Source organism: Ipomoea nil, unplaced genomic scaffold, assembly GCF_001879475.1.
Source record: "Ipomoea nil cultivar Tokyo-kokei standard unplaced genomic scaffold, Asagao_1.1 scaffold3321, whole genome shotgun sequence".
Lineage (NCBI taxonomy): Eukaryota > Viridiplantae > Streptophyta > Magnoliopsida > Solanales > Convolvulaceae > Ipomoea > Ipomoea nil.
Window position 1 is genome coordinate 340,472 of NW_017619749.1, and position 22,513 is coordinate 362,984.

The window sequence follows — 22,513 nt, forward strand, 5'->3', positions numbered from 1 at the left end:
AGCTTTATAATTAAACATATATGTATTAAAAATATAAGAATGGAAAGACTTTTTAGCAACGACAACGTAACATTTATGGTCAACATCGGATCGGAGGTAAGAATTTTCGATATTAGTATAATATATTATATACTCCGTATTATTTGAGTATATATATTTTTAGTGCAAACATTTGACTAAGTCAATTAGTGACTTAGACAAATAAAGAAACCTAGATATTTAGTTTTTTTATTTTTTTTTTCTAAGACAAAAAATTAGGCGATCTCAATTTGGTTCACAAGATCTCGTCTTTATAGTCATTGCGGAGATAAATTGTGCATGTTTTTTTGGGATTCAAACCCCCACACTATCGCCTCCCTTTATGATCTTTAAGTCAGACAACGAACCAATTACGCTAAGATCATATATATCAGACCTGGTGCTTAGGTATTTAGTTTTAGTTTTGTTTTTACTTATTGTTTGCCTATAATGATGTTATGTATGTTTCCTAAAAAAGGTCCACCACAACACATGTTGACATAACAGTATAATACACTTCACCATCTAGTATTTGGAGATAAATAGTTGACAAAATAACTAAGGTTACCCTGCAAGTTTATCATTCCAAACACGAACAAGAAGACATCAAATTATGATAGAGATAGCTCGATCATTCTAAAAATTTTACAAAATTAGGCTTCTTGTAGTCTAAATTTTATTAAGTTTATGTTAGATTGTACATTTATCTCTAACATGGAATTGTTTGTATTATAAATTTGGTAAGGAGGTGATATTCACAACAAGTCAACAACGTCATAGTCATAGTGGGTATGAGCTCCAAGGAATGCCCAACTAAAGAAAGGGTCAAACGTGGAAAAGATTTGTGGGATGAGCTCAGAGGATCGGACTTGTTCAATAAATTAAATAGTAAATATTTGATTTGTTGATATTAATTTTTTCTCACAATAAAAATGACATGACTAAATTGGGTCAATATAAAAAAGCAATAGTACTTTATGTGTGATTACAAACCACACAATAACACAAACTTCATCTGCACATATCATAAACTATAAGATTTTTGTCGTCCAGTATGGGTCGGCATACCAACTAAGAAGCCATTCCGGAAAATATTTGACAAAATTAAACTTTTAACCCGTTTCTCAAGTCTCAACCATTCGATTACTCTTTTGAGGGGGGAAAAAACTTCTTTATTTTGCCAAGTGCCAAACATGATATTACAACATAAGTAGCGTCGAAAAGCAAATTAAACAACGAACACAGATGTATATATATGTTTTGAAACAGGGTATAACAGATCATGGAATGATTTTCATTTCTCTCAATTTCTGCACCCACACTCTAATACTCTTCAACGTATCAGCATATCCAAGAAACCCAAGTTCTTTACTCTTATTCATGCTACAAACGTGTTGAAACTGGAATCTCAACACTGTCTGCAGTGCAGGATAGCAAGTGATCTCCTCCATTCTGGTTCTGAAAAGTCTATGTTTTTTAACTATACCACCCCAAATCTCTCCCTTATCCTTCATGAACTCCGCTATATCGAATTCCTTGTCGCCATTCTCCTCAAACGCCACGAACTCTAACTCAAACATGTCGCAGAAAAGTCTCCAAATGGTTTTCCACGCGAAAACATCTCCGTTGGTGCAGTTGAACGCCTGGTTCTTCGCCTTCTCCGTCACCCCTGCCCATATCTGCTGCTCCGCCAGCAACCTTGCGTCAGACATGTCGCAGAAATGCTCCCACGTGTAACGGTTCCCAGGATACCTAAACGGAAACCCTTTTTCCTTGCAAATAGTGGCGTAGACGCACAGAGTTAGCAGTGAATTAAAGACGCTTAATGAAGATGCACCGATTATGATGGATGATCTGTGTATAGAGAAGGAGAAAGAATTGGTTTCTGCGTAAATAGCCACGAGATCTTCTAGCGCGTAGTAGAAGTTTGGGAATGGAAGCCGTGGGTAGTCTTCTTTAAAGGGAGCTTCGTGAGGGATCATTTTGTCGGTTGCCAGTGATGGATCGAAAATGGGTCCCATGTATTGCTTCGTACCGGTTTGTATGGTAACATGGCTCAGGCTGCTGGAATCCGAGGATGTTAAGGATCTGAGAACGTTGTCGAGCATGGTTGAGTTGAGCCTGATGTTTTCTTCTTCCATTTCGTCAACTTGCAGGGCTAGCCAGAAAACGTGGGTGACTTCGTTGGAGATTTTTGAGAGGCTTTTGTGTGTATCCTCGAAGTTGAGGGCATCAAAAGTCATATACTCGTCGAGGAAAGAAGAGGGGAACCAAGACGGTAAAGGGCGCCTGGCAGCGCCGTAGACCTTCCACGGCCCGCCCAGAGCTGTCGGCTGTTTTAAAGCCTCCACCATTGCCACCCCAACCATCCCGGTTGCGCCGATAACCAGCGCCACCGCTTTAGAACAGTTTTCTTGCCCCATTTTTTTGCAAGTTAGATATCTAAAGGCTCAAGATGTAGATCGAGGATGTGTGATAACTTTGAGCCAATTAATATAAAGGCTCTAGCCGTTCGAGTTACGTTATTTGTCTTCGAAACAAAAAATAAATAAATAATAATAATAATAACCTAGGTGATAGTCAGTAGGCCATTCTCCTTGATAGTCGAATTTAAAAATTTATTGTTATTGAGATAACAACTTGATCAACTTGGTTAGTATTATCTAAACAAAAAATTTAAATTTTCTAAAACTTTATTAAGATGTTTTAATATATTAAAGATGGGTGCGCATTACATAATGCATACCTTTCATATGGTTTGCGCAATTTTCGCACCTAATCTACTTGGTGGGGTGACAGGATTGACAGCACTATAAATAAATAAATATTCCTCGATCTTCTCCCAATTAATATATATTCTTTTGTTGTAATAATGTTGTTGTAGTATTATAATCTTTTTTTTTTTAGCCATGTCCTGGGCGAAGGCAACAAAATCAATGTATTGATTTTTTAGCTACTTTGGGTCATAGCAATATCTGGGGACCACGATTCTGGATATTTCTCTAAGCAATATGAGCAGCCTGGCTGGTTTGGGACTTCTAATCTCCTCTTTTCTCACAAAAAAAATAATAATAATCAGTTTTTTAGTAGTTACGACTAACTTGTTACAATATAGTATCTATCTATACATACTTTCTCAACCTATTGAAGCATGCAAAACGAGTAAATGCATCCATTGGGGTACGAACCTGACTTCCCATTTAGGAGAGAGCCACAGTCAATGCCATTGGAATATAATGAGTTTTGACAAATGTATTTTGCATGTTTGGTAGTATGGTGAAATTGGAACTGTAGACACCGAAAATTTGAACCCGATAAATGGACCGATTAAAGTGTTATTGGGCCAATGTTGAGAATGATGATTGGGCCAATTTGATTAATTGGATCATGGAAATTAAATTAATTTAATTAGACCAATTAAGTTTGATTTGGGCCATTGAATTAATTAATTAATTGGCCCAAGCCCATTTCATGTTTGAATTCAAATTATAATTATAATTTAAATATAATATTAATTTTATTATATTTGAATTAGATAATTATAATTTAGTTTGAATTTGAATTAGATTATACAATAATGAACCTGGACTTGATTCTAGGCAAGGTTCATTTTCTAGAATAATTAATTAATTAATTAATTGATTAAAGGGGGAGTTTGTTGAGGAATGTTGGTTAGGCTTCAAGTATAAATAGATCCTTCATTTCATTCCAGAAGAACTTGAAAGCTTGAAGAACTTGAAGGCTTGAGAGCTTGAAGACATTGAGCAACTTAAGACTTGAGGAATTGAGAGCATTTGAAGAGCTTGAAAGCATTGAAGAACGCTTGAAGATTTGAAGGCATTTTTGTTTTTGCAGGCAATTTGAATCCATTGTAGGTACTTTGGAGCTTTGCAGAATTGATTGCCTCGAAGATCTTGAAGTCTTTTGAAGGCATTTGAGGACCTTAAGGCAGCTTGAATCCATTGCATGTGTTTTGAAACTTTGCAGGGTTGATTACTTCTAAATTCTTGACGCTCGTTGTTGGAAGACGCGCCAATTAAATCCCGGAAGCTACGCCACTTAAATCCTGGAAGCTACGCCACTTGAATCCCGGAGGCACGCGCCAATTGAATCCCGGAGGCTACGCTAATTGAATCTCGGAGGCACTTCCATAGATAACGTTAGTGAAGAATCAGAGGACTAGACAGAGATTTTGTACCTGCATTGAATTATACACACGCTGTACACGGAATTTTGTGAATATATACTATTTCAACATTTTTTGTGTTTACAGGAACGATTACTAATATTAATGTTTGGTTATATATGTATGATCCTATTATCGGAATAAAAGTTTTAAAAATATTTTTTTTAAAAAAATCAAGGCAATTGATTAAGAATGACGAGGAAGTGAGTAAACAATAAAGTCGATGAATTGAGGAGACGACGAAATGAGGACCGGAGACGACGAAATGAGGAGGGATAAGACTGAATTAATAGGATGATATATGATTTAAATTGGATAATAAATTTTGTAATTATAAAGATAATCAAATCTTATACTTGTTTTAAAAAGTTGTCAACCAAATAATGAGTATTCCTTTCATTATCATTCATGGTGTCTACCTAATAAACACCCTATATTTCTCCAAACTACCTCAACCTTTGAAAGTCAAATATCTATAGAAAACTAAAGAAGAACAAGGTACAAATTGTCCACAAATTTGAATTGGTAGAATAAATAAACTCTTAATTGTCCAAATTTGAATTGGTTGAATTGTCGAAACTACTAATCAATTTTTTGTACAAAATCTTTATGCTTAGTGTACAGAATTTCGTAATATGATGTACAAAAACGCATAACATGATATACAGAAACGCATAACACGAGATACATACAGATGTTTTATATTTTACTTAATCTCATATCTGATTTATGTAAATAATTTATGTCCTATATGCACATAATTTCATAATACAAGACATGCATCAATTCGTAAAATAAGACACACAATATTGACTTATTTGACTTTGTTAAAAAATCAATATAAGTGTATGGTTAATAAACTGTGTAAGTGTGTAACTCAAAAATGTTAAAATTCAAAAAACTGTTCAAAGTACATTTTTCAATTAGTTTGTGAGAAAATAAATTATACCAAACAACAATAAGTTAACAATTAATTTACCAAACATCTTTATACAATCAGCTAATGTTATCAACTAGTCCTACTGTCAGCTAACAGTCATTTAGTCTAATAAGTGGCTAGACGGCTAAAAAAGACAGAATAGACAAGTTCACAAAATATATTCATTTGATGCAAATATATGCTATCAAGAAATAGACATTCATATTATCAAATTTCACAGTACATATTCAGAAATGCATAATAAAATATAAACATGGACATATGTACATGATTTTAGGCATCCTGAAAGAATAAAGCATAAAAAAATTCATAATATTACCTTTCACAAGAGTGTATTGACCTTGATGATAACGTGTTAGAATCTGTACTGTTGTTTATGTACATTGGCCTTTAGCTCTTAACCGGTAGGTTGCATAATTGTATCAATAACATAAAAGTAAAAAGTACAAAGTAAAACAATAGATAGGGATGAGAAGAGGAGTAAAGGTTGCATTATACCCTCATCTCCTATACAAATGGGGTACACACAAATATATAATAACAGAATAATAATATAATGACATACACATTAATATTTCTCCTACAAACATTACACAACAGTGACTATCATAAATATTTACAACAGTTACGTGTTAGTTGTAAAATATAAAAGTTTTGCAAATTGTTTGACTTTTTATGCAGTCTTTTGAGTTTTTATTTCTTTGTTTTTGTTTTTGCCTAATATTATCATGTTATAGCAATAATATGGTCTTTTTTTTTTTTTTTTTTTTTTTTTTGTATTATTTGAGGACTTATTCAATAAATTGTAAATATTTAATTTGTTGAGATTAATTTTGACACACAATAAAATTGAAATGACTAAAATGAGTTAATATGTACAACAATAGTATGGAGTACTATGTATGTGCTTACAAATTAACCACACACAATACGAGCAAGGATCAGGGACGGATAGTAAGACCTTCCTTTTTATTCGATTCGTTAGGAAAAATTCATTGGTTGGGTCCTCCGGGATGATTGCAAGTTGACATTATAGCAGCAAAATGTACGCTATGGCAGGGCATGTTCGTATCTTCCCAAAGGAAGTCGAAACCATTGCTCCTGGGGAAACACTCTGTTCGTTAAAGATGAGGAATCTGGACAATGTTTATATTGATATGGATACCCTTCAAGAGTCTTCTTTTAATTTAATCTTACATGATGTTGAGTCAATTTGTTTATGTTTATGTCTCTTTTGTAAAATCATATGTGAACAAAGTTACTCACTTTTTAGCTCGAGAATTCTATTCTTTTATCAGGTTGCAAGGAATGTTCATTGTACCAACTCCAATCATTTCATTTGGATGCTTTGTAGTTGGATCGTTTATAGTTAATGCCCTAATGGAGTTATGTTTATTTCAAAACAGAAAACCACACACCAATTCAGTGACAGCATGATACCATGGCACAGACTTCATCGGCACACAAATTAAAACTAGATTTTTGTCCAATATTGACAGTGTGGGTCCTCCACTCCTCCTGCCCGCTAAAGAAGCCATTTCGGAATCTATACTGCATCGAATTTAAATTTATTATAATATAATATTACAAATTCATTAAAAAAGTTAAATAATTCAATTCATTATAACACAAATACATTAAAATGACCCTCATATAATATATTATTTTATATTTTTTGTATAAATAAAATTAATATATAAAAATTATTGTTAAAATAATAAAGCTTTGAGAAGTGGCAACAGACATTACATTATATTATTGCACCACGATACCGTCGCAAAGCGAGCAACGTAACACCAAAGTACGTTTGTAACTGGGAATAGATAAAATCATGGAATGATCTTCATTTCTCTCAATTTTTGCACCCAAACTGTAATCCTCTTCAATGTATCAGCATATCCAAGAAACCCAAATTCTTTACTCTTATTCATGCTACAAACGTGTTGAAACTGGAAACTCAACACAGTCTGCAGTGCAGGATAGCAAGTGATCTCCTCCATTTTGGTTCTGAAAAGTCCATGTTTTTTAACTATACCCTCCCAAATCTCTCCCTTATCCTTCATGAACTCTGCTATATCAAATTCCTTGTCGCCATTCTCCTCAAACGCCACGAACTCTAACTCAAACATGTCGCAGAAAAGTCTCCAAATGGTTTTCCACGCGAAAACATCTCCGTTGGTGCAGTTGAACGCCTGGTTCTTCGCCTTCTCCGTCACCCCTGCCCATATCTGCTGCTCCGCCAGCAACCTTGCGTCAGACGCGTCCGAGAAATGCTCCCACAGGTAACGGTTCCCAGGAAATCTAAAGGGAAACCCATTTTCCTTGCAAATAATGGCGTAGACGCACAGATTTAGCATTAAATTGAACACGCTTACTGAAGATGCACCGATTATCATGGATGATCTGTGTATAGAGAAGGAGAAAGAATTGGTTTCAGCGTAACTAGCCACGAGATCTTCTAACGCGTAATAGAAGTTTGGGAATGGAAGTCGTGGGTAGTCTTCTTTAAAGGGAGGTTCGTGAGGGATCATTTTGTCGGTTGCCAATGATGGATCGAAAATGGGTCCCATGTATTGCTTCGTACCGGTTTGTATGGTCACATGGCTCAGGCTGCTGGAATTCGAGGAGGTTAAGGATCTGAGGACGTTGTCGAGCATGGTTGAGTTGAGCCTGATGTTTTCTTCTTCCTTTTCGTCGACTTGCAGGGCTAACCAGAAGACATGGGTGACTTCATGGGAGATTTTTGAGAGGCTTTTGTGTGTATCCTCCAAGTTGAGGGCATCAAAAGTCATATACTCGTCCAGGAATGAAGCGGGGAACCAAGACGGCAAAGGCCGCCTGGCAGCGCCGTACACCTTCCACGGCCCGCCGAGAGCTGCCGGCTCTTTTAATGCCTCGGCCAACGCCACCCCAACCATCCCGGTTGCTCCGATTACCAGCGCCACCGCTTTAGAACAGTTTTCTTGCGCCATTTTTGCAAGCTAGATTTCTAATTAAGGCTAAAGTGTGGAAAAAGTTAGAAACAAGCTAGCAGCTAGGAGATGTAGATCGAGGATAGTATAATAACTTAGAGCCAATCAATAATATCAATAATATCAATAATATAGTATAATAACACGGTATTGACTAAAAAAGTAAAAATAGACGGCAGGGAAAGTCAAGCAATTTACAACATATTTCTAACTGGCCTAATATGTTTAAATGTTTTGCACAATGTTCACACCGGATCTTATATATTGAATACAATCCGATAATAATATGTCAAAAAGTAAATATTTAATTATTAAAGTGTGATTTTAGTAGGGATGTAAAATGACTCATGTACTAAATAAATAGTTTTTATTTTAATTAGTTACATTATCAGCTATTGATACAGAGTAGTTTATTATAATAAGTATAAATTATGGTTTTATTTTAATTATAATAAATTAGCTACTTGACTTTATCGTTAAGTGTTATGTTTTTGTAATGGTAATTAATGAGCGAGACTGGTGTAAGGTTACAATTTTGATTTTTTCAAGATAACGTGGAATTTTTTATTTATTTATTTATTTTTTTGCTTGTCATGCGTCTTGTAAGCTTTCTAGACACAAAAAACTGCCAAATTACATCATCTTTTTATTTTTTAATATCTTTTATTACTATTAGTACTATTATATATATTGATATATGATATATATAGAAAATATTTGAAAGTAAAAGAATATTGTAGGGATAATAATAACCTAAGAATTGAAATCCCAAACATCTATCCTAGTCTAATTAGGTGTGGACATAGACTTTTCGTAGCAACAATATGGTCAATGTCATAGTTCGGAAGTATTAAATAAATAGTAGATACTTGTTGTGATGGATTTTGACGGGCACTAACATTGAAATGACTAGAATGGGCCATCCCTAACCAAATCAATAAATTTGATAGATATTTACATAGTAAGTATTTAATTAATTAATAAATAACTAAATTTTTTCTTTTATTAAGGCTAGACCATGGCAAATTATGCTGTGCATCCGTATGCACCATGCATGGTGCATACGGATGCAAAAACGACGTCATTTTAATAAAAAGCGCGTCTTCTCTTAAAAAAAAAAATTAGGTTCGATTCCCAGCAATAACATATGAACTAAAATTCCATAATCGATGAACTATAATTTCATAATCTAATCTATGAACTAAAAATTTCAGAATGAATGAACTAAAATTCCATAATCTATAAACTAAAATTTCAGAATCGATGAACTACAATTCCATAATCGATGAACTATAATTCCATAATCAATGAACTATAATTTCATAATTTATGAACTAAAATTCCAGAATGAATGAACAATATAATGTTGTTGCTGAGAATCGAACCTGAATTTTTTTTAAAGGGGAAACACGCGTTTTTTAATAAAACGACGTCGTTTTGACATCCGTATACGGATGCACAGCATAACGATTGCTAGACCATATGAAATAAAAATAAGATTTTTGTCAAATTTAAACAACGTGGGTTATTTGGCTGTTAAACAGCCCATCTTAAAATGAATTAGTAATTAAAGAGGTACATATTTATAAATAATACTCAAAAGTAAAGAAAACAATGCAGGTAAAAATATAATCGACTCAGCCCATATGATGCCATACTTGATTTGGCCTAAAACAACCCAATATAAACACGCTTACTGAAGATGCACCGATTATGATGGACTATCTGTGTATAGAGAAGGAGAAAGAATTGTTTTCGGCATATCTCGCCACGAGATCTTCTAGCGCGTAGTAGAAATTTGGGAATGGAAGCCGTGGATAGTCTTCTTTAAAGGGAGCTTCGTGAGGGACCATTTTGCCGGTCGCCAATGATGGATCGAAAATGGGTCCCATGTATTGCTTCGTACCGGTTTGTATGGTTACATGGCTCAGGCTGCTGGAATTCGAGGATGTTAAGGATCTGAGGACGTTGTCGAGCATGGTTGAGTTGAGCCTGATGTTTTCTTCTTCCTTTTCGTCAATTTGCAGGGCTAACCAGAAAACATGGGTGACTTCATTGGAGATTTTTGAGAGGCTTTTGTGTGTATCCTCCAAGTTGAGAGCATCAAAAGTAATACTCGTCGAGGAATGAAGTGGGGAACCAAGACGGCAGAGGGCGTCTGGCAGCGCCGTACACCTTCCACGGCCCGCCGAGAGCTGTCGGCTCTTTTAAGGCCTCGGCCAATGCTACCCCAACCATCCCGGAAGCGCCAACAACCAACGCCACCGCTTTCGAACAGTTCTCTTTAGCCATATTTTGCAAGCTAGATTTCTAAAGCTGGCTCGGATATGTAATATCTTTACCAGCACCTTATTCTTAAAGTATTATGATTACCAAATTAACTATTGATCAGTTTTGTTGGAATTTTGACAAGTAGTGTGGTGTTATTCGTTTGTTTGGGTGCATGACACGTGTTAAAAGAGTAATTTGTCATTACATACGTACTCACAAAGTAATGGTAGGTGGCTAGCACCTTGACTGTTCTTTCCTTGGTGATCTGGTCGTTGTTAGATAACCACCCAGTGCAGTACAGTGCTTAGCTCCCACTCTTTTGCCGATACAATTTCGGTCCATCCAACTTCTCCTAATATTTGACAATCATACTCTTTTAATTTGATATAATAAGCTGCTTCTATTTATAATTCTGCCTCATTTTCACCTGCGAGCTGAGCTAGCTAGGTTTTATCATATCAGAATGGCATTAATCTCTGCTGCCATGCAACACTGCGTTGTATCTTTAGCTTTGAGCCATATCTTCATAACGTCGTCGTTCTTGACATTTACAGTGGAAGCAGCAGATGACTATATCCCCCACACCGCCGCGGCTGGAGTACTCGAAAACGAGTATCTTCACGGCAGTGGATACTCGTCTGAAGAAAATGGAAGAACGATTGGTGATGATGATGATGATCCGGATCATATTACCAACAAAGCCCTTCTGTGTTTCAATGACAAGAATGTAAGCTGTCAACTTCTCAACCAGACTGTGGGGTTTATCCAGTACACACCCTCGTGAATGCGGGTTTTTTCATCACTCGAAAAACTTCTCAACCAGCTAGACATTTGATTTGATATGATACTTATCAGTTGCATTAATTAATTGCAGATTTACAGTGGGTGTGAGGAAGCTTACAGACTGAGTCAAGCTGGGGAACTCCATGTGCCACCTGAATATACAGATCAATTCTGCAACGGGGCGTGCCTGAAGGAGACTTATCTCGTCTTAAACTGCGTCGGATCCATCTTATCACGCTTCGTGTTTTATAACAAGGCCACTATAAAGGATGTGAAGGATACCGTCAAGGAAGCATGCAGCCTCGGTTCAAAAAGAGGTAGGTAACTCTTTATTATATATCCATCTATATAGTTTGATGTTGGCCCGATCTTCTATTCACACTCTACCTTAGCTGAGAAAATGGTTTTATAGTTTGAACATTTATTTCTTTCGATCCTTCACAGGTAACTTCGATGTGGAGAGATTTATACAAGGTGATGAGAGCAGTGCCCTTCAGGCTTCCGGTTTTATGGTCCATTGCCTAGTTTCCATCATAGTGGCTTGGTGTTTCTTGATTTAAAAGCTTAATTGCTTGTATGATAAAGATGAAGGTAGTTAGGAGTGAGGTAGTAATACAAGTTCCTGAATTAAACTTAAAAATAAAAATAAACATTCTTGAGTACTTTAGTAAAAGACCGCCAATTATTTTGTGGATACCGGTCCAAATATTCACAATTTATATACTAAACTTTCACGATTTACCTTTTAAAAGTTCATAATTTGTATACTACGAACATACAATGTTAATATATAGGTAACTGATTACCTTGTTTTGTATTTACAAATTCCTTTCAGATACAACAGTCACACAATATTAACATATTAGAATTTGATAACTCGGTATGTACAAATTACCTTATACAACTATTATGTGTTTTGATTTAAAGCCGTTTAGGATTAGAATCCATCTTGCAAGGTGGACCCTGGTCCATGGTATAATAACTTGTAAAAGACCTGGGGTATTCCCCATAGAGTGCAACTTGTAACTTTTTTGTTTGAAATAATGGTTTGTAAATTTTATCATAGTCCAAATATTTATATGCAATTTAATTTTATTACCAATGCCGTGGAAGCAAAATGGATTAATTTCCAAGGGCAAGGGGTGCTTAAAAGTTAAAACTAACTATAACTGCCACTGCAATATCCTCCCAAGAACTTCTGCGGTGCTCTAATGGAGTCCTCAAGAAAACTCGGCAGCTCTCACCACTCAAAATCATACGCAACACAAGGATGCTTCACATTGATGATTCTCATCACATCAGCACTCTTCCTCTTCAATTTCCCACCGTCGGATCACGCCGCTTCTCCATCCCTCACCTCAACCAAAATTCTCGCTTCTCGCCTTCACTCTGCGTCAAACTACATCTCATCGCTGTCTTCCATTGTCGCCTCCAGTGCTCGGTTTCTTTCGGGTTCTTGTAACTGTTCAGATGCTCAGGGCGAGGAGGAGGAAGAAGATGTCAGTTCTTGTGATCTGTTTGATGGGCGTTGGGTTGAAGATGATGACTCCAAGCCGCTTTACAAGCCAGGATCTTGCCCCTTTATTGATGATTCTTTCAACTGCTTCAAGAATGGTCGCCCGGACTCAGATTACCTCAGACTCAGGTGGAAACCCAGTGGCTGCAAACTTCCAAGGTTGAAACTTTTTCTTGAATCTTGTTAGACTTTGAAGTTCTTCAATGCTTTTGGTAATTTTAATTTCTTGGATTTTTCTGCTGAAATGAGAAGGTTTGATGGGCTAAAAATGCTGAAGATGTTGAGGGGGAAAAGATTAGTCTTTGTGGGGGATTCTCTCAACAGGAACATGTGGGAATCGTTGATCTGTTCCCTGAGAGAATCACTGGTGAACAAGAGCAGATTGTTTGAAGTTTCAGGCCACTATGAGTTCAAGACTCAAGGGTATCACTCTTTCATGTTCAAGGTCAGTGCAATCATGATTTCTTTAAGAAATGTTAGTTGCTCCTGTCTCTGTTCTCTGCTTCAATGGCTGCAATTTTTGCAGGATTTCCAGTGCTCTATTGAATTTCTCAAATCCCCATTCCTTGTTCAACAAAGGCAGTTCTCAGACATGGCCGGAGTGCAAAGAGAAACACTAAGATTAGACAAAATCCAAACATCTCTCACTGAATACCGTGATGCTGATATTATCATCTTCAACACAGGTCACTGGTGGACTCACCAAAACACCAACAAATGGTAGTGTTTCTTTTTAATCCCTTCACTCCTCTCCTGAAACATTTGAGCAGACCAAACTGTAACTTTGAGTTCAACAGGAACAACTACTTCCAAGAAGGCAAGCATGTTTTCAGGAGTATGGCAGTTGCAGATGCTTATACAAAGGCATTGAAGACCTGGGCAAAATGGGTTGATGCAAACATCAAGAATCATACAAGAGTGTTCTTCCGCGGATATTCTGCTTCTCATTTCAAGTATGTTAGTTATTCATCGATTTTATCATGTGTTTGCATTCTGATTTGTCTGGATTTGCAGAGGGGGACAGTGGAACTCAGGAGGGAGCTGCGACGGGGAGACGAGGCCGATAAGGAATGAGAGCCATCTGGCTCCATATCCATGGATGATGAAGGTCCTGGAATCTGTGATTGCAGAAATGAAGACCCCAGTGCTGTATCTCAACATTTCCAGAATGACAGACTACAGAAAAGATGGCCATCCTTCCATTTTCAAGCAATCTAGGAGACAAAGGCTGCCCGGGATGATTCAGGACTGCAGCCATTGGTGCCTTCCCGGCGTGCCGGACGCCTGGAATGAATTGCTCTATGCAACCTTGCTCATCTCCCACCCTAACTCTCCATAGCTCAATTCATCCACTTCTCTTTCATTTTATATGAATGTTGCTTTCCTGTTTGGCTGTTTGGTCATTGGTAGCATTATATGTAAATACAAGTTGATGATATTAAAAGAGATACTTGCCACCAGGAATCAGAACAATGACTATTGACAATAATTGAATTTGTAACATTTTAGTGCTAGTATTTTACTTTAGCACTTAACCATCTAATTAGGGACTTATTTGGTTTTTGTTTTTCTTTTTATATTTTATATAATGAGATTTAATTATTGTCAACAAATTAAAACAATTATTCTGTAAGAGTAACTCAATTGATTCGACTATTTACTTAAATCTTACTCTAATAACAATGGTAGAAACCAGTGAATTTATGATGCAGATTACAAAGAAACATCATTAGAATTTACCTTTTTCAAAGCCTCTTGAGAATTTATGATTAATTTAATGTAATATTTAATGTATGAAAAACATAAATTAAACAATTAAAAACTCATTTTTTATGCGCACCAAAAGAAAAACTCATTTTTTAGATTGAGAATTTAAGGGAAAACAGAAAATAAAGATGTTGCTTCGTAACGTGACACAAAACTATTGGTAGGAAAAGGTGTTGGGTGGTGCCTACCGCACAGAATAATTGCTCATCCGTCTTCTCTAATCTTTAGTCTTTACAAAATACAGGACACTATGTCGACATAACAGAGAGGCAAATTAAACCAAATTAGTTTCTGCTCAAGTCTTTGCGGCCAGGCTACCTTAAACTCGCCGTATATTAACCGGGAAATTAACTTCGGTATTATTCGGAGTCCTTAAACATGAGTCGGCCGTCGATCAACGTCAGTGTCATGACCCGGAAGGTCGACGTCGACAATCGAATACCACTTCGCAATTACTATCGGATCGCGGATAATATACTCCGGCAGGTCCCTACATTTATATTTTATTTGTGTAATTGAAGTGCATATTATCGTAATTGAGCTAACCGATCAAGCTTTTACTTTGAGGTTTTTTTATTTTTATTTTTATTTTTATATAATTTTTTCTAAAGCCAAATTTATCCTATAGAACTTCTGGTTTTAATATCTAGGACTGTGGTTTCGCATTTCTGGTGTTAGGGGTGAGGGATTTTGGGGGCTGGTGACAAGCCAGGATTAGGAAACTATTTTCTGCTAAGTTTTGTTGTGCTAGTTGTTGAAGAAGGCAAGTAATTTATCTCCTGTTTCATTGTACATAGGCAAATATCTACCGGGGAGAGAAGAACATTATTGATTTGTATATAATGCTGCTTAGATATTCCAGGTAAAGAGATAAAAACTTCACCTTTTAACTATTTTGTTTCTTAGTTTTAAGGACAATATATTGTATATGTACTTCTAATGATTTTATTATTGTTTTGACTAGTTTGTTGACTGAAACTATACCCTGCCATCGAGATTACCTGGCTCTGTATCCAAAAGAAAGAACATCTTCAAGAAAGGTGAGTGCTTTATGTTTACAAGCTTGGAATATTGTTGGGATGTTTGCGGATTATCCAGCTGATCTTACATTCTATTGATTTCCTCTTTTCTCAATTCAAATGCCTGGATACAGTTTTTTGCCAAATGTAGGAGGCACACGCATTCTCTAACTTAATATTATGTGGAAAATTTACAATTGCTTTATCTTATTTTCAGACACTTTTAAGAGTGCTAGATGAGCTAGAGGCTCTAAAGCCAACGTTCCTACGTCAAGTGAATGAACTGGAAAAACGTCAAGTGACAGCTCAACCTTATCAACTTGAGTGTTCCGAAATTACTCCAACTGTATCATCAAGGAATTCTTTAGGGCGGCCCGCATTGGACAATAAAGCATCTTCAGGCTATGACAATAAGTGGGTGAGGCTTCTTTTTAAATTCTCAATCACGTAAACTGTGAATCATGAAAGTGTTAGTTTCTTTTTTTGTTGATTTTTAATCAAGTTTTTACTTAAGGATTTAAAATTATTGAATGCTCCTGTGTGGTTACACATTTGATGACTTATCTCTATACTAGAATGGTTGAGGATCTTCTATTGTAGTAATTTGGTCTTCTATATTTTCTTTAGTAGAGTTACTCTGATGAGTTTTTTAGGTGCAAGTTAAACAGTTCATTGTCCTACCTTGGGCTACCAGACTCATTTGTTGTCTTTTTATCTGCTTGAGACGCTAATCATTACATCTCTCCTAGTATATTTGACTGGCATATTGCCCCTTTATTTTCTTGACATTCTTTTCTTGTGGGTTGTGTTACCTGGTTTATCGCCATCCTCCTCATGCTCCCTACCTTCATAATGGATGAATCACAGGCTGTCAGCAGCACAACTTCTTCATGGAAGCAGAACAATGATCACCCTCAAGTTTCATCATTGAATTCCATAGACTTGCAGTTCCAAAAGCTGTGAGTTGTGCTGTCTGTCTAGTTATCTTTTTCATATTGTGGTGCATGATAGTTTATTAGACTACTACTAATATCATTGCTTATCCCAAAGAAAAGGGCTACTGTTACCATCTTTACTCATTCATTCTTTTTCACGTGTCATCTGTTTTAGCATCTATCTGCACTTTATGGTTTTGACTTCAGACTAATATTTCTGTGTAATGCTTGACATCTCTAAGGCTTTGTAACTGAATATTAAGAATGCAAACTTGATATATTAATTTATCAACTTGAAATGTGCAGATCTCTCTCTTTACCTCTTCCAAAGCAAGAAACACTGTCAAGGCACTCCCTTTTAGGCCCAAATGGTCTTCATGGCCAATGGCATGGACCTAGTGCTGAGATAAAGGTAACTTTATTTTTTCATTACATCTTAGATAATTTGAAATGTCCTGGCTAATTAACATTGCTGCCTTGCTGGTGGTTATCATTTGCAGGTGAACTATCCAACCAATACTTATTTGGATTCAGATGATATGTCAAGGTTAGGGCCCTAAACAAAGGCTATGTATTTTTGTTTTAGCCTTGTAGTCACATGTTGGAATTTATTTATTCTGGGCATGAACCCTAATTTTGAAAGTTTTTCTTAGTTTTTTTTTATTTTTTTTTTATTTTTTTTTATTTTTTTATTTTTTTATTTTTATTTTTATAATGTTCCAAGTTACTTGGATATGGCATATTAAATTTTGTGTGTCTACTGTTATAGCCTTAAACAGGTTGGACACTATGATCCCATTGCGTTCAAGGATGCTGACTCAAAAGTGGATAATCCTACCATGGAATCAGTTCTCTCATTGGATGATGGTAGATGGTCGCAGCCTACTGAGGATGCCAGCTCGTTTTATGATGATGTGAGGAATGATTATCTTTCATCAAATATTATTCATCAACCTTCTCCCCCTCCTGTCCTTGCCCAAGTGCAACAAGAGTATCGGCCAATTTCTCCCTCCAGAGTTGCTGATCCAAGACCTGGGCCAGTTAAACCCCAGGATGGGATGACTGGTTCTAATGCTTATCAACATCTGCATATTGTAAGTTCTAATTACCTAGAATTTGTTTGTGCTTAAGGAAGTTATACTTTTGGTTTATTATTCAAGGTTGCTAGTTATACTTTTTATGGATGTTGCCTTTCCTTCGGTATTCTCTAATTGCAGCCAGTGAAGATGATGGACGATTTCTTGAGGTTAGCACGAGCTAATACAGCAAAAAACTTAGAAACATGTGGTGTTCTTGCTGGTTCACTGGTAAGATGATCTGTCTAAGAGTGAAAGATGATTGCTCATTGAATCTATTATTTTACATTTTAGGCACCTAATATGCTCTACTTGCTTATTTACAGAAGAACAGAGTATTTCAAATCACTAACCTTATAATTCCAAAGCAAGAATCAACATCAGATTCAGTAAGGCATTTATATTTTATCATTTTTTATTATAAAATATGTGCTGCAACCTTGCATTCTTTCTGCTGTCAAGTGAATGCGTAGCTTAGTTATTAGCGTTATACACGAAATAAGTCGATACAGCACACGGGTAAGTGTTGCAATTGGTTGTGTTTTGGAGATAATGGAAGCTTAGGTGTGAGTGATGCAAATAGCTATATGAGATTGAGAGAAACTGCATAAGTTAACAAAGAAGAAAAGGGAGGAATATAGGGAGATATAGCTACAAGAGAGGAATGAAGTAGCATATTGACTTTACCTTCAGAAATTTTGCAGAAGTAGCAGGTATGAGAGAGTAAAAAGAATGAGATTCACCCTTCAGCAAGAATTACATGCCACATTATAGAACTAAAAAGTAGAGAATAATGTGCTTCATAGCTAAGAAGATTCATAAGACTTACTAGACAAACTGCCTTGCCATTCTTCATGAGTTTCATTCTTTGCTCTTTGAGAAATGCTTTGATTAAATTCAGTAAAATGATTATCACAACACTAAGACTTATTTTATGAATTCAGTGCCAGACATTGAATGAAGAAGAAATATTTGAGGTTCAGGACAAACTTTCTCTTTTTCCTCTTGGATGGATTCATGTAAGTGCCAAAAGTAGCTCTTTAAATCAACTATTGTGGATGTTGGATTTTCTCTTAAAGTTTAAATTTTCTATGTCATATTATATTGAACCTAATGGTAGAGTGGGAACACTGTTTTCTTGCTTGGTATGCAAAGTTTTAAGATAAATATATGTGATAATACAAGTACATTTTGTAGTTCTTTGAAGTTCCTCTTTGGGAATTCTCTATCATGTTTGCATTAGGCTTAACTTTTTGGTAAAAATAAAATAAAAAATTGCAATGCTATTGGTTACAAGCAAAATGTATGAGCAAAAAATGTAAGTTGAAACTAATATATGGTTAAAAGTTCAAAAATGAGCATAATGTCATTGAGAAATATGTCTTTTAGATATTATCTGGCTGTATTTCTGGAAAGCTTTCTGTCACATTAATATGGATTTTCTGGGGCATTTGCAGACCCATCCATCTCAAACATGTTTTATGTCATCAGTTGATCTGCACACACATTACTCCTATCAGGTACTAAGGCTTTTTGTGTTTGCTTTCTATATCCAAGACTTGATTTTTATCTATTATGTGCACTTAGTAGCATGAATTATACTATATATAATATATACCCTCTTTTTCCTGATTAGTATGTTTGTTTGCTCATTGTAGATTATGTTGCCAGAGGCAATTGCAATCGTCATGGCTCCTACCGATGAATCCAGGTAAACCTTGTTTTCTTAAGAATCATCTTGTTCATGTATATTTCAATGTTGTTAACTATGGTTCATTCATCCTCCCTTTGAAATTCAATTTTAATTTTCAACTTTTGTCTATGTTATCTTTCATACCATGGAGAGAAGTACACCTTCTTAGGAATAGGCTTTACTTTACCTGCCCTCTAATCGAATATGACATAGATAACACTGCTGGTGTTTGTTGCAGTCCTCATGGTATCTTTCATTTGTCTGATCCCGGTGGTGTATCCGTAATTCGAAACTGTCAACAGCGCGGTTTCCACCCGCATGAAGAAGCTGAAGATGGAAGCCCCATCTATGAACACTGTTCTCATGTGTATATGAATGCAAACTTGAAGTTTGATGTAGTAGATCTTCGATGACTTTGCAATTTTGTTTATCATTATCTGAAGCTTAGGAGAACCTAGCTTGTACAGCTTTTATTCGCACAATATGCTGTCAGCCTATACTATTACATTTTTTGTAAATTTTTACTCATGCAAGATTGGTAGAGTTGGGGTATTGAATTTGTTTTTTCTCCATATTGTGTCAACAATCCTGAATGCTATGGGTATTAATTTGAGATTTAATATCTAAAGTGTTGTGATCTTTCCCTCTTTCTTTGATCAATAAAATATGAGTACTATTACCCTTTTGGGTTTGATCAAGAACAAACCACACCATTCTGAAAAGCAAGCATTTATCTTTTGAGAATCCCGTGTGAAAACTTGCATGTAAAGCTCAGGGACATGGAATATCTGGCCTTTAAGCAACCTTTGTTGCAAGCTATTCTAAAACCCCCCTTGTTTTTCCCTTTTCCTCTCTCAAATTCTCGAATTCTCTGTCTCTCTGTTCCAATCCATCCCAACCTTCCCTTTGCATCAATGGCGGTCACCCATGCTGATCTCGCCCCTAGTCCTCCCAGAACTGACTTAAGCAGCAAAACAGGCCTTGTAATCATGGTTTGTTCCATATTTCTGGGGCTCATTTGCTTCATCCTCTCCCTCATTGCTGAGGCTACACGTTCCGAGGTACAAACAGCTCATTTAGTTCTGCAATTCAAAACCCGAGTCGAGTGAATAAACAATCAATTTTTTCAGGTTTCATGGATGGCTAAGAATGGTGGGGGAGATGGGAAGTATGAATGCATATACAGTGGTAGTGGAAAGACCCCTCTAATGAGTGCAGCCGGTGCCTTCCTCTCCCTGGCACTCGCCATGGTGTTAGAACATTCATATCTATTGATAGCAGTGAGCAAATCCCCAACAGCTTCTTTAGCTTACTGGGATCCTGATTCTGATTTTGTCAAGTCTCTCACCTGGCAAGCTGGATTTTTCTTTGTTGCAACATGGTATATATGAATCCTTCCTAGTTCCTAGGTAGTATTCAATTCAAACACTCTCAACTTCTTCATCTTTTGTTTCATAGGATTTCATTTGCCGTCGGGGAGATAATGCTGCTAATAGGACTGAGTGTAGAATCAGGGCACCTAACCAAATGGAAAACACCAAAGCAAAGTTGTCTGGTAATCGGACAGGGAGTGTTCTCAGCCGCCGGAGTTTTTGGTCTGCTAACAGTTTTCATGGCTGCCGGTCTATACATCTCAGCTCTGCGCGGCCAGAGGTTCTTGCAAGACCAAGAAAACATCCATCACAACGCCATCCAGGCCTCCGTCCTCTACGCATCGCCGCCGAGGTCGCCGCGAAGGATAATCCGGCCGGTCGCCGACGAGAACCCCGTTGCTAGACAGGATAGAAATGAGCAGATTTCATTGGGACAGTACATGTCGGAGCTTGAAAAGTACTTGCATCTTGTTTGAAGGAAAGCATGCAGAAGAGGTTATGCCATTGCCAAGGCTCTTAGGGATAGCATTATCATGTGTAAGTGTAAATGAAAAGTTTGTACACTACTTTTGGTTTGATTTAAAGTTTAAGACATTGTTGATTGTTGTATAAAACAAATTAAACTAATGTCCCAAATTTGTATCTATAGGGAGAATCACTACAAGTAATTATTTATTTATGATAAAAGGATCAAATACATCATAAATTTTAAAAACTTTTGAACTTTCAAAAATTACAATTAAACATGTCAATATGTATTTTTAGTGCATCAATACATAAAAACTAGTTAGTGACGGATGATAGCAGATCATTATGATTTTGATGTTGTGTCTAACTACCTTTGTGTAAAAAAAATGACGACCGTCTTATTGAACGATCGCTTTCTTCATTAATAAGACAACTAGGTAAAAGGTTAATTTTTGAAAAGAATGACCAAGTAAGTGAAACTTCATTTTCATACCTAAAGGTCACCAGTTCTATTATTACCAACAAACCTTTAAGTCGTGACTGTAATTTATTCCAAGAATCACCTCATTCTCCCTCCTACATTTGTCGTTTGGACATGGTCCACCACAATATAACAATAATCCAATAGTTATTGCATGGACCACAGTCCAAAAACGACGTCGTTTTGCTTAATTTTATTTGTTTACGCGTCCAACTTCAACAAACATTTTTGTAACTCATAATGTACATTATATTACCCATATGTTTCATTATTCTAACACGTAATTTATATTATTTTAACACATATTGTACATTATTCTAACACGTAATGTAGATTATTTTAAAACATAATGTACATTATTCTAACACATAATATACATTATTTTTTCTCATAATATTTACGACGATGTTTTGGACCACGGTCCACACAATAATCTAAATAGGATCTGCCATGGTAAGTAAACCATAATCATAATTGGGTGACGAACATGTGTGGCAAATTATGCTGTGCATCCGTGTGCATCATGCATGGTGCACACGGATTCAAAAACGACGTCGTTTTGACTAAAAATGCGGGTCCAATTTAAAAAAAAAAATCAGTCCCGTCAACAACATTATGTTGTGCATAATTTCTGAATGTATAGTTATGAAATTCTGGATTTATAGTTATGAAATTATGGATGTGTAGTTATGCAATTCTGAATGTATAATTATGAAGTTATGCAATTCTGGATTTATAGTTATGAAGTTATGGATGTATAGTAATGAAGTTATGGATGTGTAGTTATGCAATTCTGGATGTATAGTTATGAAATTATGGATGTGTAGTTATGCAATTCTGATTATTATTTTTAAGTCGACGTCAAAACGATGTCGTTTTTACATGTGTCTTAACCAATCGTTATGCTGTGCATCCGTGTGCACCATGCATGGTGCACACGGATGCAAAAACAACGTCGTTTTGACTAAAAACGCGTGTCCCACTTAAAAAAAAAAAATCAATTTCGATTCCCCTC

The 22,513-nt window shown here is 36.1% G+C and overlaps 6 protein-coding genes and 1 pseudogene across 8 annotated transcripts; 4 read left to right on the forward strand and 3 right to left on the reverse strand.

The window, feature by feature from the left end:
- Window positions 1-1,182: 1,182 nt before the first annotated feature.
- LOC109170080 (iridoid synthase-like) lies at window positions 1,183-2,520 on the reverse strand. Its single transcript, XM_019319026.1, has one exon. The coding sequence runs from the start codon at window positions 2,439-2,441 to the stop codon at window positions 1,299-1,301; it is 1,143 nt and encodes a 380-aa protein (XP_019174571.1). The 5' UTR covers window positions 2,442-2,520; the 3' UTR covers window positions 1,183-1,298.
- A 4,317-nt stretch (window positions 2,521-6,837) lies between these two features.
- LOC109170081 (iridoid synthase-like) lies at window positions 6,838-8,209 on the reverse strand. Its single transcript, XM_019319027.1, has one exon. The coding sequence runs from the start codon at window positions 8,114-8,116 to the stop codon at window positions 6,974-6,976; it is 1,143 nt and encodes a 380-aa protein (XP_019174572.1). The 5' UTR covers window positions 8,117-8,209; the 3' UTR covers window positions 6,838-6,973.
- Window positions 8,210-9,753: 1,544 nt separating this feature from the next.
- LOC109169766 lies at window positions 9,754-10,451 on the reverse strand (annotated as a pseudogene).
- Window positions 10,452-10,633: 182 nt separating this feature from the next.
- On the forward strand, window positions 10,634-11,838 carry LOC109170082. The gene is made up of 3 exons (XM_019319028.1): window positions 10,634-11,114; window positions 11,262-11,487; window positions 11,615-11,838. The coding sequence occupies exons 1-3, from the start codon at window positions 10,851-10,853 to the stop codon at window positions 11,728-11,730; spliced, it is 606 nt and encodes a 201-aa protein (XP_019174573.1). The 5' UTR covers window positions 10,634-10,850; the 3' UTR covers window positions 11,731-11,838.
- A 489-nt stretch (window positions 11,839-12,327) lies between these two features.
- LOC109170077 (protein trichome birefringence-like 4) lies at window positions 12,328-14,135 on the forward strand. The gene is made up of 5 exons (XM_019319022.1): window positions 12,328-12,845; window positions 12,939-13,131; window positions 13,213-13,406; window positions 13,484-13,639; window positions 13,701-14,135. Exons 1-5 carry the CDS (start codon window positions 12,382-12,384, stop codon window positions 14,023-14,025), a joined length of 1,332 nt encoding a protein of 443 aa, XP_019174567.1. The 5' UTR covers window positions 12,328-12,381; the 3' UTR covers window positions 14,026-14,135.
- Window positions 14,136-14,700: 565 nt separating this feature from the next.
- On the forward strand, window positions 14,701-19,798 carry LOC109170612 (AMSH-like ubiquitin thioesterase 3). Of its 3 annotated transcripts, none has more exons than XM_019319805.1 (14): window positions 14,701-14,939; window positions 15,251-15,315; window positions 15,418-15,493; window positions 15,690-15,890; window positions 16,289-16,431; window positions 16,714-16,819; window positions 16,908-16,954; window positions 17,177-17,501; window positions 17,625-17,714; window positions 17,810-17,872; window positions 18,428-18,502; window positions 18,941-19,003; window positions 19,142-19,194; window positions 19,415-19,798. In XM_019319805.1, exons 1-14 carry the CDS (start codon window positions 14,832-14,834, stop codon window positions 19,587-19,589), a joined length of 1,590 nt encoding a protein of 529 aa, XP_019175350.1. In that variant the 5' UTR covers window positions 14,701-14,831; the 3' UTR covers window positions 19,590-19,798. The 3 variants fall into 3 exon arrangements, with proteins under 3 accessions (XP_019175350.1, XP_019175351.1, XP_019175352.1); XM_019319806.1 differs by having other exon boundaries at window positions 16,340-16,431; XM_019319807.1 differs by having other exon boundaries at window positions 14,827-14,935.
- Window positions 19,799-19,939: 141 nt separating this feature from the next.
- LOC109170613 lies at window positions 19,940-21,203 on the forward strand. Its single transcript, XM_019319808.1, has 3 exons — window positions 19,940-20,237; window positions 20,307-20,557; window positions 20,635-21,203. The coding sequence occupies exons 1-3, from the start codon at window positions 19,956-19,958 to the stop codon at window positions 21,023-21,025; spliced, it is 924 nt and encodes a 307-aa protein (XP_019175353.1). The 5' UTR covers window positions 19,940-19,955; the 3' UTR covers window positions 21,026-21,203.
- The last annotated feature ends 1,310 nt before the right edge of the window (window positions 21,204-22,513 follow it).